Source organism: Cinclus cinclus, chromosome 12 (genome assembly GCF_963662255.1).
Source record: "Cinclus cinclus chromosome 12, bCinCin1.1, whole genome shotgun sequence".
In the NCBI taxonomy this organism is placed as follows: Eukaryota; Metazoa; Chordata; class Aves; order Passeriformes; family Cinclidae; genus Cinclus; species Cinclus cinclus.
Window position 1 is genome coordinate 9,253,789 of NC_085057.1, and position 19,538 is coordinate 9,273,326.

At 44.8% G+C, this 19,538-nt stretch overlaps 1 protein-coding gene across 1 annotated transcript in view; it reads right to left on the reverse strand.

The window, feature by feature from the left end:
* SETD5 (SET domain containing 5) overlaps window positions 1-19,538 on the reverse strand; it is a 65,192-nt gene continuing 45,654 nt past the window's right edge. Inside the window, exons 16-24 of the mRNA XM_062500472.1 lie at window positions 19,288-19,530; window positions 15,947-16,076; window positions 14,515-14,768; window positions 12,120-12,176; window positions 10,254-10,721; window positions 8,286-8,572; window positions 5,497-5,630; window positions 2,439-2,512; window positions 1-2,258 (exon numbers count right to left, since the gene is read on the reverse strand). Coding sequence (XP_062356456.1) covers window positions 1,659-2,258; window positions 2,439-2,512; window positions 5,497-5,630; window positions 8,286-8,572; window positions 10,254-10,721; window positions 12,120-12,176; window positions 14,515-14,768; window positions 15,947-16,076; window positions 19,288-19,530 — 2,247 coding nt within the window. The 3' untranslated portion in view covers window positions 1-1,658. The remainder of the gene's footprint in view (window positions 2,259-2,438; window positions 2,513-5,496; window positions 5,631-8,285; window positions 8,573-10,253; window positions 10,722-12,119; window positions 12,177-14,514; window positions 14,769-15,946; window positions 16,077-19,287; window positions 19,531-19,538) is intronic.

A 19,538-nucleotide genomic window follows, 5' to 3' on the forward strand; every position in this document is an offset into this window, starting at 1 on the left:
TGAAAGTTCAAATGTTACAGCATGGTGTAAAAACTCCACTAGAGTAAGAAGCTACAGCCCTCACCTTTCCTAGAGCTTTCCAGGGTCCCTCCCTCCTGCCCCCTGCTGTGCCCGAAGGTGCTGGAGCCTCTGGGCAGGGCCTCCCTGGCCCCCTCCCTCCACCTGGCAGGGCAGAGCCCGCCTGCCCCGTGCTGCTCAGAGCACGAAAGGGGAGGCTGCACCTCCAGGGCTAAGCCAAGTGAAGTTTACACCTATTTTATACAGTATACAGACACCCAACTGTGGGGTGACAAGTTCCATCCCAACACGCTCACAGCCAGACAGTGTGAGAAAGTTACTCTTTGTTTCAATATTTTAAAAGTCTCCCCTAGGCTGAACAAACACCTGATTTCAATTGTGAATTAGAGAAATCTGTAACAGTCCTAAAAAAAGAGGAAGAAGACTGTGCATCTGCAAGGAGAGGGGAGACAGACTCACAGCATTATGTTATCCAAGAGAAAGGAGAAGTTCCACTGCAGCACCAGGGATGACACCTGTCATATATTAGCTAACCTACTATGGTTATAACTGAATATAAAATTAGATAAATAAAAACACGCCCGATATTACAGTAAACAAGTGAGAAAGAAGCTGGCAATCGTATGGAATTGAACACACAGCGTACTGTGTCTGGGCTGGCTCTCCTGCCACGCTCGGCCGGTGACAGTGGCTGGGAAAGACCCCACGTGGCGCTGCCCGGAGAGCGCCTCTGGCTCGGCACAGACCGGGTGCCCACCCAGCACTGCTCCTTGCAGCACCCCTGCTCCTCTGCCTGCAGCCCCCCGTGCGCCGCAGCATCACTTGACCGATCAGGCCCCCGGCCATCCCCTGTGCGTTGCGCATCAGCAGCCAGAGAGCCACGAGGCAGCACGTGGCAGCACGGCCCCAGCCGTGCTCCTGTTCACAGATTCTTTAGGCGACCTTAAAAACACTCATTCACGACAGACCTGCAATGAAGCAGCACACGACAGCGCACCCCGGATCCTCTGCAGCCACAGGCACACGCTCCAAACCCCTCCCGTGCTGTTTGCATTTGCAGAGACTCTCTTGTCCTGGAAAAAGCTCTGACGGTGGCAGTGGTGACCCAGGCCCAAAGGCAGCCGTGTGCGCTCGTCTGCTTGTGACTGGAATGATCGTAACGGATTAAAGCCCTCCCCAGAACGCACTGAGAACCTGACCTATAAAGAGATCGAAGTTAACTTCCCCCAACATAACATTTCCTTTAAACTGCTTTTGACTTCAGAACTGTGTCCGTGCTGCATGAGTGACTGTGGCCATGGGCACGGACCAGAGACAGAGGCTGTGCCACAGTCATTGCACTTGAACCATTTGCTTTTTTTTTCCTTTTTTTTTTTTTTTTGTTTCTTTTTGTTTTTGCAATGTACCCACATGTCAGGGAACTGCTTTGCTACAGTCTCTGCCTCAGAGAAATCTGTGTTCTCCTACCAGACCAGAGGCCAATACTGCTCACAAATCTCACCCGTGCATTTTCGACCTCAGCCTCTGACCCCTGGCACCTCAGCATCAGGTGCAAGCTCCCAACACCGGCCCAGGAGCCACTTCCAGAGATAACTGGAAGGAGCTATGGGCAGTTTTGTCCTCCTGAAGTCCAGGCAGCCCTAGGAAAGTCCTGTTTGAGTCTTTACTCCAGAACCTTGAAGCTGCTGCAGTCTGTACTGATGGACACTGCTTCCCCCGCGGTGCGGATAGTGTTGTGCATTGGAAATCACAGCGCCCCGGGAGCCCTGGTAGAGAACAGACTGCCCAGAGTTCGGCAGGCTGATAGTCCGCAAGTCTGACTGTAGTGACCGAGCACTTTGGGGAGCAGAGGAAGAGCCCGACACGCCTGTGCAGGGCTGGGAGCCCGACTCCGAGGAGAGAGAGTCCACAGCTGTCTGCTGTGCCGGGCTGGCAGCCGCAGGGCAGCTCTTCCTCAGGAGGCTGCTGCTGACACTGCCAGAGTGCTGCTGGCTGCTGAAATACCCCGAATTCCCTGCAAAAAGGGCAGAGGAGTCTGTGGAGACCGAGTGGGCAGGGCTGGAATATGAGGTGGAGGAGAGGGACGTTTCCGAGGAACCATGGGACAGGCTGTGTCCTGTCCTCTGTGCTGCTGCTCGGTAGCTGTATCCAGGAGACGGCACGAGGTGCCCTCGGTACGGGGAGGAGCTCTGCTGGAGCAGGGTCTGTGATTCTGCCTGGGGACTGTCAGACTGCAGCAGCTGAACAAGGCATGCGGAAAAAAAAAAGGAAAAGGCATGTCAGGCTGACTTCCCCGTTTCCTATCTGCTTCTCATCCTAAGGTGCTTAGGACAGCACTGTGAACAATGGCAGCTAAACACTGTTTCCCTCCTTATAAAAGCTTTTTTCAGAATGGGCAGATGAGATATGAAACCATTTACCTGGTAGCTGTATCGAGAAGGACTGTAAACTGCTGGTCCTTTGTGGGCTTCTGGAGTGTCTCCTTCTGCTGCATCTGCAATGTACGGGCAAGATGTTAAACTTCACCTCACTGACCGAGGTGACAGCAGCTCCCTCTCAAATGACACCGCACAGTCCAGCCCTTGCGCTCTGCATTCAGCACCAGCTGAGATCAGAGCAGCCTCTCCAGCCACCAGCATTTCAGAAACTGAAGAAGCCCAGCAAAAGACAGTTGGGAACTCTTAACATGTGTCAACAGCCACATGTGTAAGAGTGGCAGCTCCCTTCACACCAGTGTGCTCTGGTTTATCACAAAGCCCACCTGCCTTGGACCAGCCTGTCTGAATGACCACACCTGGAGATAATGCACAGGCACAGCCAGGGCTCCCCTGGCTCTTCAGTGGAATATGAGAGGCAGAAGATGTTTTTTAAGGACTGTGCAATTTCTTACACAGACTTGGTTACAGGAATCCACACTGGATACAGTTACAGCTCAGGAGATAACACTGCCCTTCTAAAGAGGGCTCTCAGCAGAATCCTGTGGTGGGTTTTAACTCACAGGCACACCCAGAGCTTCCAAAGCCAGACATCCTGTGCTGCCATTTTGGGGACTATGATTTACAAGCCAACTGAATTGCTTCAGAGATACACCTGGAACTCAGAAATGCCTGTTTTTCTAACAGGCCAAGATGATGAAAATGCTTTGAGGTTTGAAGGTCACTGGGAGCATACAGCACACACTGATCCACCTCAGATAGGTAGGAGACCAAGAGGAATAAAATGCTTCCTGACAGAGTAAGCACTTTCTTGCACTTCAAGGGTGGGTGATTTTTTTGTCCTACCATATCATTGAATTTGACCTGGTGTAGGCAAGAAGTACTTACTGCAGTGACACACAGCCACTGTGCCACCTGTGTGCTTCAGCTGCTACCCCCTTAACCATGGCTGGTGATCCTGCTTTCTGCAGGAGGGGTGAAGCTGCTGGGACTAGATGATTTAATATCAGAAATCTCCTGCAGACTACTGAGACAGAATTGTTTATCTGCAGCATCTCAGGGATTCTCAGCAGCCACGTTTGAAATGCCTTGGTGAAACAGTGTTGGTATTAGTATCAAATTTATATGACAGATGTGTCTCAGTCATGAAACAGGACACGCTGCCTCAGTATGCTCTGTACTTCTGCCAGATACTCTGGCTTTGCCCCAGCTGCACTGGCACAAGCATCAGTGCCAGTACTGTCTGTGGTTCTGCTGTCTACTGTCCTCTCTGTGCTACACCACAGTGCTGGCTTAGCTAACATGGATCTGGATGTAGCTCTTGTCTGTTCTTGAGGCTCAGAAATTCCCTCAGGGCACAGGCCTGCACAGGGGTGTGAAACTTCCAGCATGCCTCCTGTGCCACCTTCCACTTCTGAAATGCCATTGATGCAGCAAGGGGCTGTTTGGTGACATTCCAAGTACTGCAGAATGGCAAAATCCAGACATTTAGGGCATGTCTTGTTAAAAAGTCATGCACGAAGAGCTGTTCAATCCAGAGATCGGTGTGATTAACAGAAGTCTAGTATGAGAATCACAAGAAATCTAAAGATTTCTGCAAGAAACTGTTTCTTAAAAGGCTGGGCACACCAGCAGGGCTGCACAGTTTGCTGGCACTGCCTGTTCCCAGAAAGAAACCTTGACAAGTTCAAGACTACTGAAAGACTAAATTACAAAGGGTAAATAAACTATGACCTTCCTGAATTTGCTTTATGTAAACTTAAAAGCTAGAGCCAACATCTTCCTCCCCTATTCTCAATACCTGCACAAGGGAAGGACATGAATAACTGCTTTTCTTGGCTGTACCGGCCTGTGCCAACCTAAAGCATATATGAAATGACAGGTTTTGCTGAGGTTCTCAGAAGCGTGCAATGCACATAAATTCCATTTCATTGCTACATGCCTCATCAGCAAGCCCTCCAACTTTGGGATTTTTTAACTTCCTGTTAGTATTAGCTGTTATAGCATCAAGTGAAAATGTGCATCTTCATAACTCCTCCAGGTGCTCCCAGGAACAGCAGGGACTCAGCCACCCATTTGTTTCACTAAGAAGCAGAGCAGCAACTGGGGGAGGGGAGATGGCTCAAAGAATCTAAACAAGAATCTAAACAAGCTGCTGAAGAAATTGCCAGAGCAAGCAAAAGAAGAAAAAACATACTTTGCTGTGCTAGGATGAAGGAGACAAAACAACTTTTGTCAGCTGCAGCATTAGGTTTTCACAACTCAAAAAGGAATGGAGTTTATGTAACAAGAAAGAATTTATCACTGCAGATGAAAGTTTAACTCCATCCTAGTTCTTGGGTAACACAGAAGAGCCAGAGCTGTACAGGTTACACTGGGCAAAGACCTGTTCCAAGAGCCTGGATTTTGCTTACCCTTCTAAAAAAATAACTAAGAAAGCCACTTCTACTGGTATGGGAAAGACAGGGAAAAGACTCCCAGTAGGGTCCCATGAAACTGTGACATATTTGATAGGGAAAGAGGACTTCCTCTGAAGACTAGATGAAGAAAAAGCACTAAAAAGTATGTCTAGGGAGAACTCCAAATGAGAAGTCAATTTTTGAAGCTGGTCTCAAACACACCTTACTGTAGCTGGGGAAAAGTGTGATTTGGAATGAAGGAAATACACACTTGCCCTAAACTGCTCAGAAACAAGGTAATACACATGTCTGAATTCACCCAGTGACCATTAAATGACAGCTCTTTCAGAGCACAGAAAGTGCTAACCCATCTGTCCAAGGATAAAGAAGCTGTTCCTGTCAGAGTCAAGGTGCAGGCATCTTGAATTCAATCACTGGAAAAGATCTACAGGTCTCCCAGGTCTAACAGAAGAGGGATACAGGCTCAAGCAATATCTGAATAACAGTAAAGTTTGGTTTGCAGAAGGCAGCTTTGATAATGTTAAAGATGAAGGTACAACAAACCAACTTGAGAGACAACTGGAAAAGTTATCCAAGCACATAATTTCCCACCAAGCAAATGTCCAAAAGTTTCACTGTCCTACCTGCATCTCTCTCAAGAGCACTGTCCTGGGTAGGGGAGGATTCGTGTCTCTGGGACACCTTTGCACCGCTCCGCAGCACCTTCTCCAGCATCCCCCGGCCTTCCCGCAGCCTCTCCACTGATGTTGGGACCATCCTGCAACAAAACCCCAGGAACAGCTGAGGATTGCTGTGACACAGCTGAGAGCAATGTGACCAATGCACAGGGGATCAGACACTACCAGCTCTTTGGATAGATGAGGAACAAACTTCTCAAGTGCTTTTGCCATGTAAAAAAACCTCCAGTGGGATTTCAGGTCCCTGCTGTCATGATGCCACTGCCATCAGAACACCAAGTCTTTAATCAAAAACATGGTATAAGCATCCAGTTCAGTAAATCACATTTCAGAAAAACTGCTTTGAGATTCAACACCTTTCTTAAAATCCTGGTATTGGCTGCAGTTATTTTCCATAATTACATTCATTCAAACTAAGCAGAAGCAAACTCAATACCTTTATGTTAATACAGTGCCAAGACAGTATAGCTCAGCAATACCTGAGCAGAACTAGCTGGGCCATTTTGCCCACTACTGCCACTTTGTCCTGTTTATTTTGTAGTGTGAAAACTTTCCACTCAAGATTAATGCTAGGTATTGTTCCGTTTTATAAGTGTCTGGTCTAAGGATGAAAAAGAGGTGAAGTGGCTTTCCTAAAGCCAAACTGTTGAAGAAAAACAGAGCTACAGACAAACCCCAGGCTGCTGGGTCAATATTCCATCTACCACACACAGGACCATCAAAATGTCTTTGGAAAATGTCTTTTAACCTACAGACAGCATCACCATGACCAGGGATTTACAATTCCTTTACTCTGGACATTGATGAATTTGTGCCTTAAAAATGCCAGAATTTAAATATTTAGATTATATTAAATGCATTGCATATGATGCAAGCATGCAGATTAACTGCATATTGACTGATTTCTTTATTTAATTTTTATTAAGATATATTGAAAACTGTGCTTTCCATTAGATTTTTTTTTATTATTTTGTTTGCTTGGAGACTTGTTTTCTGCAAGGCTGGGTTTACTGGGCAGCAGCACATCTGTTTACATTGTGATGGCTTTATCCTGGCAACTGAAATAAATTTTTCTTAAAGAAAGCTATTCTCAATTATTGCAGAATTCAGCAAAAATCTGGAAAACTCTACACATTAAGGCATAGAATTTTAGTTCCCACCAATCTCTTCTGTTCCTAATATTATTGTGAATGTCTGGAAATGTATCTGATATATAAACACACGGAGTGAAAGATGAAACTGGGTCACTTCACCTCAGTAACAGGTTCCAATATATTTTTTAAAAGTAGAAGGTGAGTGTACAGTTGTCAGCCATGCCCATTAAAACATAGAAACCCAAGACTTTTAAAGGCAACAAGTCTCCTTAAACCCACTTCAAAATGTATCAGCATGGTTTCAACTTTATATCCAGTGTGCCATAACAATAGGATCTTTATTCCAACACAATACTTACTCCTGAAACACGTGGGAAACTGAAGCCAGAGCAGAACCTGCTGAGGGAGCAGCAGATGAAGCTCACAGAACACAAAAGATGGTACTAAAGCAGAGATGCCACACTGATACCCCACCCTGAACTAGTTTTAGTTCATTCAGCTGATTGGCTTTTTGCCTACTCTTTCACAGGCAGAAGGAAGAACAGGAGGAGAACGACATGGGCTATTACCCCTTTTATAGAATATTTGAATATAAAATAATAATGATAAACAAATCATTATCAGACTGCCTCAGCTGTGGCCAGTCCCAGTATCTGGCAGAAGGTAAGCTGGTAGACAGAAAACAATCTGAGAGGTAAAAGACAAATTGCTTCTATTAAACTCTGCTTGAAAAGTGATGGAAAAAGGAAGGAAACAGATCTATTACTCCTCCAAATTCACCCAAATGCTTTCAACACAATCTTCATACTTCTCACTGCCCTCAGCATTGCTTTGAATCTCTGCTCATGCCACCACCCTGCCACTACCCAAACAGTGACCCAACCATGTATGTGGAGATCAGCATCAGGAAAGGGGGGCGTCTGTGTCTGTGTGTGCCTTTCTGCTGGTGATGTGCACGACCAGAACCTGACTCCAGAGCAGCAGAGCCCATGCTTTACACAGCTCCAGTCAGCAGAACCTCCCACCCATCACTGGCACTGCAATGCCACACTTGGCAATTCAGTGCACTACTTCGTGTTTTGGACCAGGTTCAAATGTGTTTGAAGACTTTCCCCTTATCAAACCTTCTCATGGTAACCATGATAAAGGTGCTCTGTCCATGCCTTAGGCACACCACTGACCAGAGTTTGGTAAATTAGCAAAGCTGGAGTTGTAGCACAGTCCCTGCTTCTCTAATGTGAAGTTACAGAACCTGTGAGCTTTCCTTCAGAACAGGAGCGGACTTAGTACCACTCATGTCCAAAAAGAGTGAAAGTTCAGCAAAAAAAGACCTGGATTAGACTTTCATTGCCTGGGCACAACCTTACAACCCCAGACCTCAAAAAGGAACCGGTGGAAGAGCAACGACTGCTTAAGTTTATACCCTTCAAGACAGATTTTTGATATCCAAGTCAAGAACTTAGACAGGCTAAGAAGAGTGCTGGTATCCTTCACAGTTGTTCAGCAATTATGAAAGAGAACAATACCACGACACCCAAATGAATCCATCTCACTGCACATATTTTTAGGGAAATGCCTCCTGGGGAATTTGGTCCTTCCCCATGGAGCAACATCAGGCTTGCCTGGAAGGGTAATACTTACCACCTACTGCTGATGCTCTCCTGGGATTTACTGAGCGATGATGAGGAACTACAGCCCCTCGAGTCTGGTGGGCTGATGTCCTCCACGTGAGGCAGGGAGGGATGAGAAGGGGAGAAGCCACTCTGTGGGGAGGACGGAGTTCGTGCCGCGGAGCCTGGCAGGCCGTTCCCATCCCCGTCGGCCCCGGAGCCGCCGCTGCCCTGCCGGGTGGGGGTCCCTGCCCCGCGCCCGGAATCGCCGCCCTCCTTGGCCTCCTGTTTCCGCTTGCGGTACTCGAGGAGCGATACCTGGGGGAGAAAATAGAGCCATGAGGCAGGGAACGCAGAACACTAGGACAAGGGGAGGAACAGGCCCACGCGGCATTCAAAAAATTCTTCTGGGTCTGCAGGTAAAACTTGAAAAGGCATACTGGGATTATCAACTCTTGCTGGATCTGCAGGCACTCCAGAAAAGAGCAGTGGTGCAAATTCAGTCTGCCATAATCACCCATCTTTTACTTTTTATGACAAATAAATCAGCAGAAACATCCAGCTGATTTGCTTCTCTAACCACCTGGATTTTCACTTTAGTTCAGGAGATGCATATTCAAGCAACAACCTTCTATAACCTCCCTCCTCTCAAAACCCTCCATACATGCTCTCTGGTTCACAGCATTATGTAATTTTTTTTTTTCAGTATCTGTACATCCTCAAAACAGGTAATAAGAGTCTTCTTCAGAGAACTGGTATCTTCAGTGCCCAATTCATCTGTACTAGTTCAGCCACATTAACACTAAAAGCTTGCTGAAGCCTTGCACAGAATTTTAACTTGGTTAGAGCAGGTTCCTGCTATGGAGGCATTGCAAACTTCCAGCACTACCACCAAAACAAACTGCTTGTAGCAAAGGCAGAATGTGTTTTGGGCAAAGCAGTCTCAGATTTGTCAAAGACACCAACCAAAGATAAAGCATCCTCAAAACATAAGGTCAGCAGAACAAAAAAGACACAAATATTTCCAGCTGAGAACTTACCTTTAAGCGTGCCTTCCCTCAGAGTTATTATGAGGCAAGGAGCCATAAAGGACTCACAGAAGGCAGCTCTGCTGAAGAATTTATCAGCTATTACTCAGTGCCCGTGCAGAAGGCTTTATGGTGCTAAAATATTGAACAGGGTATTTCCAAAAGTAACTCAACACATGAAGGTTTTAAGTAAAGTGCAATTTAAAAAGAAAAACCAAGGGAAAAAGAACCAAGGGACTCCAGAAATGAAAAGGAAATAAGATATTCCATGCAGCTGGACTCTTATACAAGTGATCTGAGTTACCACACTTGCCATAAAAAAATCCAAGCACAGGAAAAGGCACTGATATTTGTCCCATGAGTACTCAATTTTACCACAGCACTACCTTAACATTGTACCTCAGTTTTAGTCCCATGAGGGTCACTGGCCTGCTGTAAGAAATGAGTATGTATTTGCTTTTGTTAAGCTATATTCATGTGTTTTCAGTTTCAAAGACCTAAATTTTAAATAACCTTCATGTTACTCGTGTTGCAATCTTATGGAAATGTTCTAATATGTTCTAGTAAACAGCCTATGTTTTCTTTTGAAACATTACACCCTCTTTCCTAGTAAGGACCCTTTTCATTCTGATAAATAACACCTCTCCCAGCTGTACAGCTGCACTGTGTTATTGCTCGGGGTCTTGTCTCAGTTTAACAACTGTTAATGAAAGCTGCCAGCATCCTGCTCGTTTTTCTGTGATCCCAGAAGATGTATTTGCACTGTGGTGTCTTTTTTTTCCACTTCTCACATCAAAATCTTGCCTTAAGGGTAGCTCTCTCTCCCGTAACAACTGTTTTCACCTAGGCACTGGATGCCTGGATAACTTGCCCAGACTCTCTCCATTCTCCCTGTAAGTCTTTGCAGAAACCTGAGTGGGAACTCTTAAACATCATGCCAATCTAAGAATTTCTTTTACAGGAGTACTTGCCTTCTTCCTTTGTGGTGGATTCTGGGGAGCAGCTCTGGTGCCTTCAGAAGCCCTCTCGCTGCAGGGGGACATGGATCCATGCACTGTCTCTTTGAGCAGCCCTGACTCGTGTCTGCTGAAATACCCTTCTGCAGGAGAGCTGCAGCATCCTGCTTCTGAATTCACTGGCTTCCTCTCTCCCAAAGGAGGAGACCCCCGCAACAACCCATCCACACGTGGCATAGCGTTCAGTGGGGAGAAGGCATACATTAAATTAAACTCTGTCCGAAAAGCCTGATCAGAGCTTCGTAGCAGCATCTGTGCTTCCCCACTTTTCCCTGGGAAGTTCATCTCTGAAGCAGAGTTTATGGAGGATTGTGGAGCCACATCAGAGGATGCAAAGCTGAGCAGCGACGGCCGTTCCTGGCAGGTGTTTGCACTGGAATCCAGGTACCCACCCTTCAAATCCAGGTCAGATCGGAGGCAGACCTGGAAAATCCAAGAAGGATATAAGGAAGGGGGTCAAGCAAGGGTAGGGAGTGAAATTTAAGTCAGAAAACCTTCTGTACAGTGCTAGCTTCCTGTTTCCCTATTCCTTTCTGATTACCCCTTTGGTTCTTTCCTGTACTGTTCTGCTCGTTCCACAGGGGAATGACAAAGACTAAACAATGATCAGTTCAGCTGTCCAACATGGGATGCCCTTTCCTGTTCTGCAATCCTTCTGCAGCAAGAAGATAAAGCTCAACACTATCCCCAGGCACTTAATGAATTAAACTCAGCATTTTCAATTGCCTCATACATTCCCGAGTTGATGTTAACACAGAGCAGTAGCCAGGAGAGAATAGAACAGACCTGCTGTCCTTCTGCTGTTTTACTAGCCAAGTTGTTGCCTGTCCCAAGTCAGCCACTACTAACTTCCTAACAATAAAATACCCAGGACCTCTAAGCCATTTGTTTTCACTTATTGTGAGCTTTGGAAATCTCTAACAATAGTACATTCATTTAATTTTTGCTGCAGTCTTACATTTTACAATTTCCAACAAAACCACAATGGCATCATCTTTGTGCTGTCAGAGTTTGTGGAGCACTAGGCAATGATACAACAGTATATTAATTTATCTCCTTAATGTGCCAAAAACCCTCCAGGGCAGCAGAATAATCGTCTCCTTCACCACATTAATATGTCAGGATCTCAGACAATGACTATAACTGACAAGATTTCATCCTCTTTGCAGAGGGAAAAACACAGAACATCAGGCACCAGCTCTGCTCTCCTGCTGTCACTGAGAACATTTACCCTGCTGTATTACAGCTCCAAGTAATCCACCACATTTGAGATGAGCACGTATTTTCTACTATGAAACAGTCACTGAGAGAAGTAGTTAATCTCATCTTTTACAACAGGTCAGGATAAGCAAAGTACTACTTTTTAGCATCTCCTCAGTATTTTCAGTCTGCAAGTAAGTAGGTGGTAAGTCAAGGCTAAAGAGAGCAGGTCAGGTGTACCACTGTGTGTTCGCCAGTCAAAACAAGTGGTGAATGCTTTCCCTTCCCCAGCAGTCATTTGGTCACTACTCAATAAATTTCACAGACCACTCATGGGCTGGTCTGAGTCTGAAATTGGTGATGGTAATTCCAGGGTCCCCAAATCTCTTGCCTGCACCTCAGTAGCTGAGACATACTGAGGCTTTGCACTGTCTGTTTCCCACCAGGGCCAACAAGCGAATCAAATTACAGTCTTCAGTTTGTTTCTTTTTTTTGTGATAACCTTGAAAACTCTCCTCAGCCTTATTGTGACTTAAGCTCCACCCTTATTCCCAGTGCCTGCACACTCCTCCCTCCCCTCCCACCACCCACACAGCCCACACGTTCAGGTGCCATAACTACCTCAGGTGACATGGACTCGGGCCTATGCGGAGGGGAGCTCTCGGGGGAGGATACGTTCTAGAGGAGGGAAAAGCATCTAGTTATTCATCTACTTCAAAAGTCAAGAGGCAATTACAACATACAAATCACACAGGTTAGCAATTGCAATTCTAAGCAACTATCCCAACAACTGGCCCCAGCCTGGATACCATCATGGTTGGTTAAGTAGTTTCCAAAGCTTCCTGGAAGCACAGACAGGACTGGGTTCCTGCATCTCATGATGCAGCTTAGTACCTGAAACAGAGCCCATGAATGTTAAGAAAAGCAGTAGCTAACCCTTTGTATTTCTGATGCTGTCTGATAGACTTTGCACCATGAAGTATAGAGAAAGACACTTATGGTTTTTAGTCTGAGAACATGGGACAGAAGAAAAGCTGGTTTAGCCCAGAAAGTAAACTAAGATCCCCCAAAGACTAAGATGACTTTTCACAGACATACACTATAAAACAGACATGTCTCTTTCAATCCACTGTGGGCCACCTTTCCAGCTCAACACAAGACAAGAGGTGTGAGCAGCCAGCTTTATGAAATGTTGTATCATATGAGCACCCATCAGTGAAGGCAGTGTATACATGTGACACTACAGTTAAAGGCTCTTCTCAAGCACTTCCCTTTCCATGTTACTGAGCAGGCCTAAAATAGAATCAGAGAGGCAGGATTCCCAGAGTTATGTTGCTATCAGAGAAATACAGCAAGAGTCACTGTTTTCTGCAAAGTAGAAAACCTCAGAAAACTGAGGAATCTCACAAATTTCTTAACAAAAAGTTCTGACACACTGCACAAAAATAGCAGAGGCACGTCATCATGCTTTTGGCCACTCTTATGAATATGGAGGGGTCAAGCATCCTCTAAATTGTTTCCACTCTAAAAAGTTCACAAAACTGAGTCTGAAAAACCTCAATCTGTAAAAACATGACAAACAGAGCTTCAGAAGCTTGTGACAGAAGTTTTATAGAGAGCAGCTAGGAAATCAGTCAAGAAGGAAGTTTCTTAAAAATGGTATTTCCTAGTAAGACAAGATGTCAACTCACAACTTCTGCTTGCTTAAGGAAGCTTGTGAACTGATGGAAGAATTTTTCTGTTGCTCTCTCCCCACAGTGCCACAGGTTTTTACTTGGGGAAATGCATTCACTCATTCAAACTTTGGTCCAGTGAGTTGTTAAGATTCTTTTCAAGAGGAAAAAAGGTAAAAGGCAAGTAAGTTCTAGATACCTATCGAAATCAAGGCTAACTAACACCAAAGTAGAAAGGAGTGATTAGACTGTGGAGGTTCATGGCAGCAGTGCCCTGACCTGTCACCTCAACCACTGCAAGGGTTTCCAGTAAACCTTTTTCTGTTTGAAACAGTCTTTCATCTCTCTCCTCAGTGCTCCACAATCTTCCCTGCTAAACTTTATAGACCTGCCTCTAAAACAGCTTGCAAGAAAGGACTCTCAACCAAAATAATCAAAGTACACTACGTTGAAAGTCCCAGGAAGGAATATTTACTCTGTGGCAAAAGAGATGAGGGATTCCTGCAGGACAGTCAGTCCCTGGTATGGAGCAGGCCATCACTAGAGCATTTTTTAAAATGGTTTTAACTGGCAGAGTATGAGCAGCTGTTCTGAAGTCTTCCAATAGGTTTTTAAAATGAAAATATACAATACTATAAAATAAAATTAAACCTGCAAACAGCATGATCCCTATTCACAGGCACAGAGTGGAGTGTCCTGACTGGATGAATACTGGTAAGTCTCCCACAGAGTTCAGAGCAATGGAAACCACCTACAGCTTGCTCATTAATTCTGCTAATTTTTGCAGAAGGAAACTATCAAGAAATTAAAAGTATTAAGGCAATTTCCTTCTACCCAGTCCACTTAAAGAAAACCAGAGAATATAGGGGAAGATGACATGAAGTATTACTACCATACTTGGGATTACTGAAAGCTGTTTGGGGAAAGAGGAGCCATGGATCTCTTACAGCCTCTGAGAAATGGAATACTTGTACTCTTTGGAAGCGGCAGGGATTGAGAACCCCATTTGCACAGAGATCTGAAGTGGCAGAGACGATTAAAGATCACTGAAAAACCTGAGAAATTTAGGAGCTACTCTGCAGAAATAGAAAAAAAGGTAAGACTAATGTTATTGATAGCTACAAACTGAAGGGAGGCTGAGCTGTAGCAAAGTTTGACATTTCACAGAGCAGGAGATCTGTCCAGAAATGAAGGAGAAGAAAAAGGCAGCAGTGTTCTTGAGGCTAAGACTGTGATGCTGCTCAGGAATACATACTCAAAAAGGAAGGCATCCCGAGTTCCACCTCTGCCACAAACATTGCTGTTCTTTTCTTTTTAGCACACCCAGTCCCGGGCAGATTTACCTCGAACTGTAGTGGAGTATTGCAGCGGCTGGCAGCCAGAGAGGGGATGGGTGAGAACATGATGCCGTAACCATTGCGAGTCTCCTCCTCCCCGGGCAGCGACGAGCAAGGCGTGGCCAGCTGCGGGCTCGCAGCGCCGGGGACCGAAGGGACGGGAGGCGGGGGCGTCACAGGAGACAGCGGCCGCAGCAGCTTCTTAACGTTTTGCTCCATCAGGTAGCGAGACTTCCATTTCTTCAGGGGACTCAGCAAGTCTGAAACACAAACCGAGCTGAGGACACGGCTGAGCCACTGACCTTGAGCAAATAACACGCTGTCGTCTTTCCCCTACTCCCAGTCCAAACGAAACCCAGGAGTCTTCAATGTAACTACAAAAGACTCCTAAAAATGAAGTACCTCTGAATTACTTCTACATCAATGTCCAGATGCTGGTAACAGAACAATACATCATCAGGTACATGCAGTGAACAAGGAAAGCAAATATTTCAACTAGAAGCAAGCACAAGAGGGAGCTAGGGGAAAGGAAGACAGGAAAGGTTAAAAAGAGAGGAAAATACAGGAGAGAGGTCAGAGGACACATCATTGTGATTCTTACAAACAAATCAGAGGCAGCTCAATTATCATTACCTGAACCTAATAGTTCCTTATAGGCTACATCAATACAGCCCAAGCACATTTCCATTTCCACAAAAGATTAAAGCCCTTCCCTCAGGCCTGCCTCTCTTCAAAATAATAATTTGCAATGCTTAGTTAAAAAAAACAAAAAACAAAAAATTCACCAGCAAATTCTACAGGTTAGGTCTTGCTCGAGACATACATTTATTGGTTCTGGCATTCTGTTTATTTCCTATTCATCTAACCTTTCAATAAACAAACTTGTATTATCTGTGTGATATCTAGCTTCCTGTCATCCTTGGAAAACTGATCCCTGACTGGGCTGATCTTCACCGTCTTTCTCTGTAAATTCAGACATAATATTTAACCATTCTGCTACTTTACTCACAGATTTTAGCTTCTCCATCCTTGAGACTTAGTAATTTTACTACATGCCTGTAAGATTTTGCTACATCTTCCTATAGTCGGCAGGTATTTAGTTGTCCTTTTAAGAGCATCTTGCTGGAAAGAGATGATCCTGGGCTCTCTTCCTTCTACCCCCTCCCTTCCATTGTACAAGAAATCCCTGAGCACTGAGCTTGATAATGCAATATTGATTATCTTTTCTGAGATAACTGAGCAACTTTACGGATGCTCAAGCTAGAATGGGTCTGCAGAAATATGAATGAACGGCAAAGCAACATTCTCACCTACCCATAAACTGCCATCAGGCAGCAGGACACATTAAGATGTCACTTGTACAGCTGCCTTTGGTATTCAGCACCTTCCCCAGCCTGACTCCAGTGCCCAGGCTGCCCTGATGGTGCTGAGCACTTACCTGTGTCATCTTTGCAGATGCTGGAGGAGCTGCTGTTCTCATTGCTTTGGTATAGACACTGGGTTCTGTTCTCTTGTGGAGCTGGTGAGGTCTGAGTCATCCCCTCTTCCAGGGCTTGTTTGATCCAGCGCTGAAACAGAACGAGACTGCATAAACGTGAAACTCCTCGGGTACTTTCTCTGCAATCCTGCAGGATTTACTCCAACTCCTACACTTGTGTGGAGCAGGGCAGGCTGCTCAGCAGCCTGGTGTTACCTCGCTGGCGTGCGCTCGGTGGGAGTGCAGTAGAACACGGCTGTCAGCACTGAGCCCACCACCTACTATGGTGGGGCTGTGCCCTTTCTGACATGAGTTCTGGGAGCAGCAATCATCAGCAGTAACAGAGGTAAGTAAAGAGCAAATTATAAATATAAAAATGCAGGATGGTGGTACCTAAAACTATTAAAACAACAATAATTGAAAAGAAAAGGGACACAGATATCATGAACGATCTACAACCACTGATTTTTGCAAAAAAAAAAAAAAAAAAAAAAAAAAAAAAAAAAAAAAAAGCTGCTTCCTGCCTGGGGGAGCAAATTTGAGCAAAAAAAAAATCTGATTAAAATGCAAGCAGCAGTTTTCAAGGAAGGTAAGCCAAGAAAAAATAATAAAAGCAAGTCTTTTCTTCAGCTACTAATAAAAAAGATAAGTCATGGTAGTCTTCTGAACATGGCCAATTAATAATGTTTCACATCTCACAGAAACGAACATGAACTGAAGCCTCAGCAAATCAGCTGCTGCAGTGTGTGTGCTAGCCCTGTATCTTGATACAAACTGACTCCTGATGGCAGGCAGGAACCTTTGCTTATTCTATTATAGAAGCAACTGCCACAATATAAAGGAAAACACTCAGGTTATCCAGTTAAATGATGGCAAACTGCAGGAAAAAAGCAAACAGCAATTTTCATTTGTGTAGTTTACCCAGGGGACTCACTTTACCAGACTCTTCTTGTCCTAGAGAGGTTTAAAACTGTACTTTTACCTTTCAGCAATCCACAGTTCATCTTCATGCCAGCAATGTGTATCCTATTAGATATACACGTGTGTCTTACGATTCCTCAAAACTATTGTGAAAGTATATCACAAACTCAGTGGCCACAATCCTCAAAGTGAAAACTTCAATGCGAGGATGAAGAGCAGGTGGCAGGATCTATTTTGATGGCCTTCACTACCGTACAGCAGATGCTCCTTCTCTGTTCAAATGGAACTCAAGGGATCCCACTGTGGCCACCAGCAAAAGGGAGAAGTGCCAGCCAGTCTGGAGCACCTCTACCTCATACATGACATCTGGTCTGACAGCCAAGTCACTACACAGTGTGTGATTAACATGAGAGCAGGTTACACTTCAGTTTCCTTGTGAGGTTCAGACACTACCATGCTTTGGATGCAAACTGACATCATCAGCTGAATTTCTGGCACAGTTCTGAGTAGTTTAAGGATGAGGCCTGCTGACAATCCAAGAAAATATGTAATCTATTTCAACTGCCTTTATAAATCAACCTACTTGGCTGAGTAGTCAAAAGTAGACAAGACACAGATCAGGTCTTAAGAGAGTGTATCATCAAGTTCTGGACTATTTCTAGACCTCAGCCTGGCTGAAAAGGAGTTTTGCGAGTTTTCTAAACATTCCTGAATGTGAGAAGCAGATTTCTACATCTCCAGAGTCTTAAGTCATAAAACCACCAAATGCTAAAAAGCATTTTCCAAGAAAAAGCCAGGGGTCTCCTATGAAATGGATGAAACCCCTCACTAGAATAGATAACAATTACTTACATTCAAAAAGTAGAAATCTAACAAATTATTTCTGCAACATCTGTTCTGGACACAGCAACTTTCAGTACTTTATTAACTACGTAATGGAACAGGCACTGTATTTAAGTTTTCAGATTAAGAAACAAGAATGCTAGATTATACCACTAATAATTGGGTAACAAATAGAGAAAAACACGACACAGCTTAGCACAGGTTAGAACAATCAATTCTACAATTACAGGCTATAAAATTAATATGTTCCAGCTGCAGCACAACATCCGGTCTTGGACACAATTTCAAGGAAGGTGTGGACTAAATGGAAGTCATCCATAGTGAGGCTGACTAGCCTGACTCCCTATCCAGCAGTGAGAATTATCTTTTGACTAGAAAAGAGTCAAATGCAACAGACTAGAAGACTTGTTCCATGACAGTAGTTTTCCCTCAATTTTGAGCTCGCTGCCAGTTGTATGGCAACTGCACCGAGCACAGAAGTCCAAATAACTCTGCCAGCTTTGTTCTGGATGGCTCTCTCTTCCCTGGGATTCAAAGAAACTGTTAAGGTTGAAAAGAAGCTCAAACTTTGCAGTTCTCAGCCTAAGGATGCATGAGGGAGGTTGCCCAGCACACAGAAACAGGGGTTGTCATACACCTATATATGAGCCATGAAGAGCTTTACCTATGAAGGAAATACTGAAGAGATTGTTAGGGCACAACAACAAATTGGCTGAAGGTGGAAAACAGTGAAGTCCAAAGATTCTTTCTGGAAAAGTACCCTCAAACAAAGGAAGGTAAAGAAACCAGGACATGGTACCTGAAAGTCACCACAAGAGGTATTAATTGTTCTCAGGTTAATCACACAGGAACTGGAAAGTCTCTGAGCAAAACCAACAGGCAACAGGGAATGGACTCTGATACAAATTTGACTGAGTGAACTACCCTGCCTTCCCTGCAGATGGGTAAATACTGGCTTTTACTGGTCATCTGTGGAGGAACTAAATCCTTAGCTGGGCCTGGTTCAGGCTTCCTGCATGGCCTCAAGTGTCTGTTGTAGATAGGCAGTCTGTGATGCCAAACAAAGAGCTGTGGACTTGTTCTTGTGAACAGGCAAACTCAAAGGTTTTAAACCACAAAGGCTTTCCAAAGACAATGGATCTTAACTGAGGTATTGGATTCTAGAGGTCCTCTGCAGCACAGCCCTATCCCCACAATGCCAACCATCCTCTGACTATGAAAGTAGTAACATAAAACTTCCTAAGGGAAGCAATCAACACTCTTTGAATTGTGTATGCTGGATAATAAACAGCCACTGCAGATCTGGAAGTACATGTTTCTAAAAGTGCAGATACAGAACAGTTGTTCTACCATGGCAAAAGGCAAGGATGAAAACTGAACTCTGGCAAGGCGATCAGCAGTGACAGCCTGGACACTGCATCAGTACATAAACTCAGCGAGAATACATGTAAATAAACTCCAAAAGGACACAACAGCTTTACAAGGGGGGCAGTAAGATGAGTGTACATCGTGTAAAGGTAGGACATGAACAAACATACCTTCTTACAGGAGCTGTAAATGCCATCCAACAGAAAGGGCCTTCGACGTCTCTCAGGGTTGAAAGGTGAACCAAAGCGAATGTAGTGTTTAGGTGTGGTACAAATCAGCGGGGAGTGCACGAGACCTGGCAACATATTTAGGGTAGTGGCCAAAACTGTTGGGTCTGTAGTAATGCGCAGAGGACACTCAATTGGACACTCCTGCTTTTCTGCCTTGTCGTTCAGCCATTCCGTAACAAGGTACTGAAGGA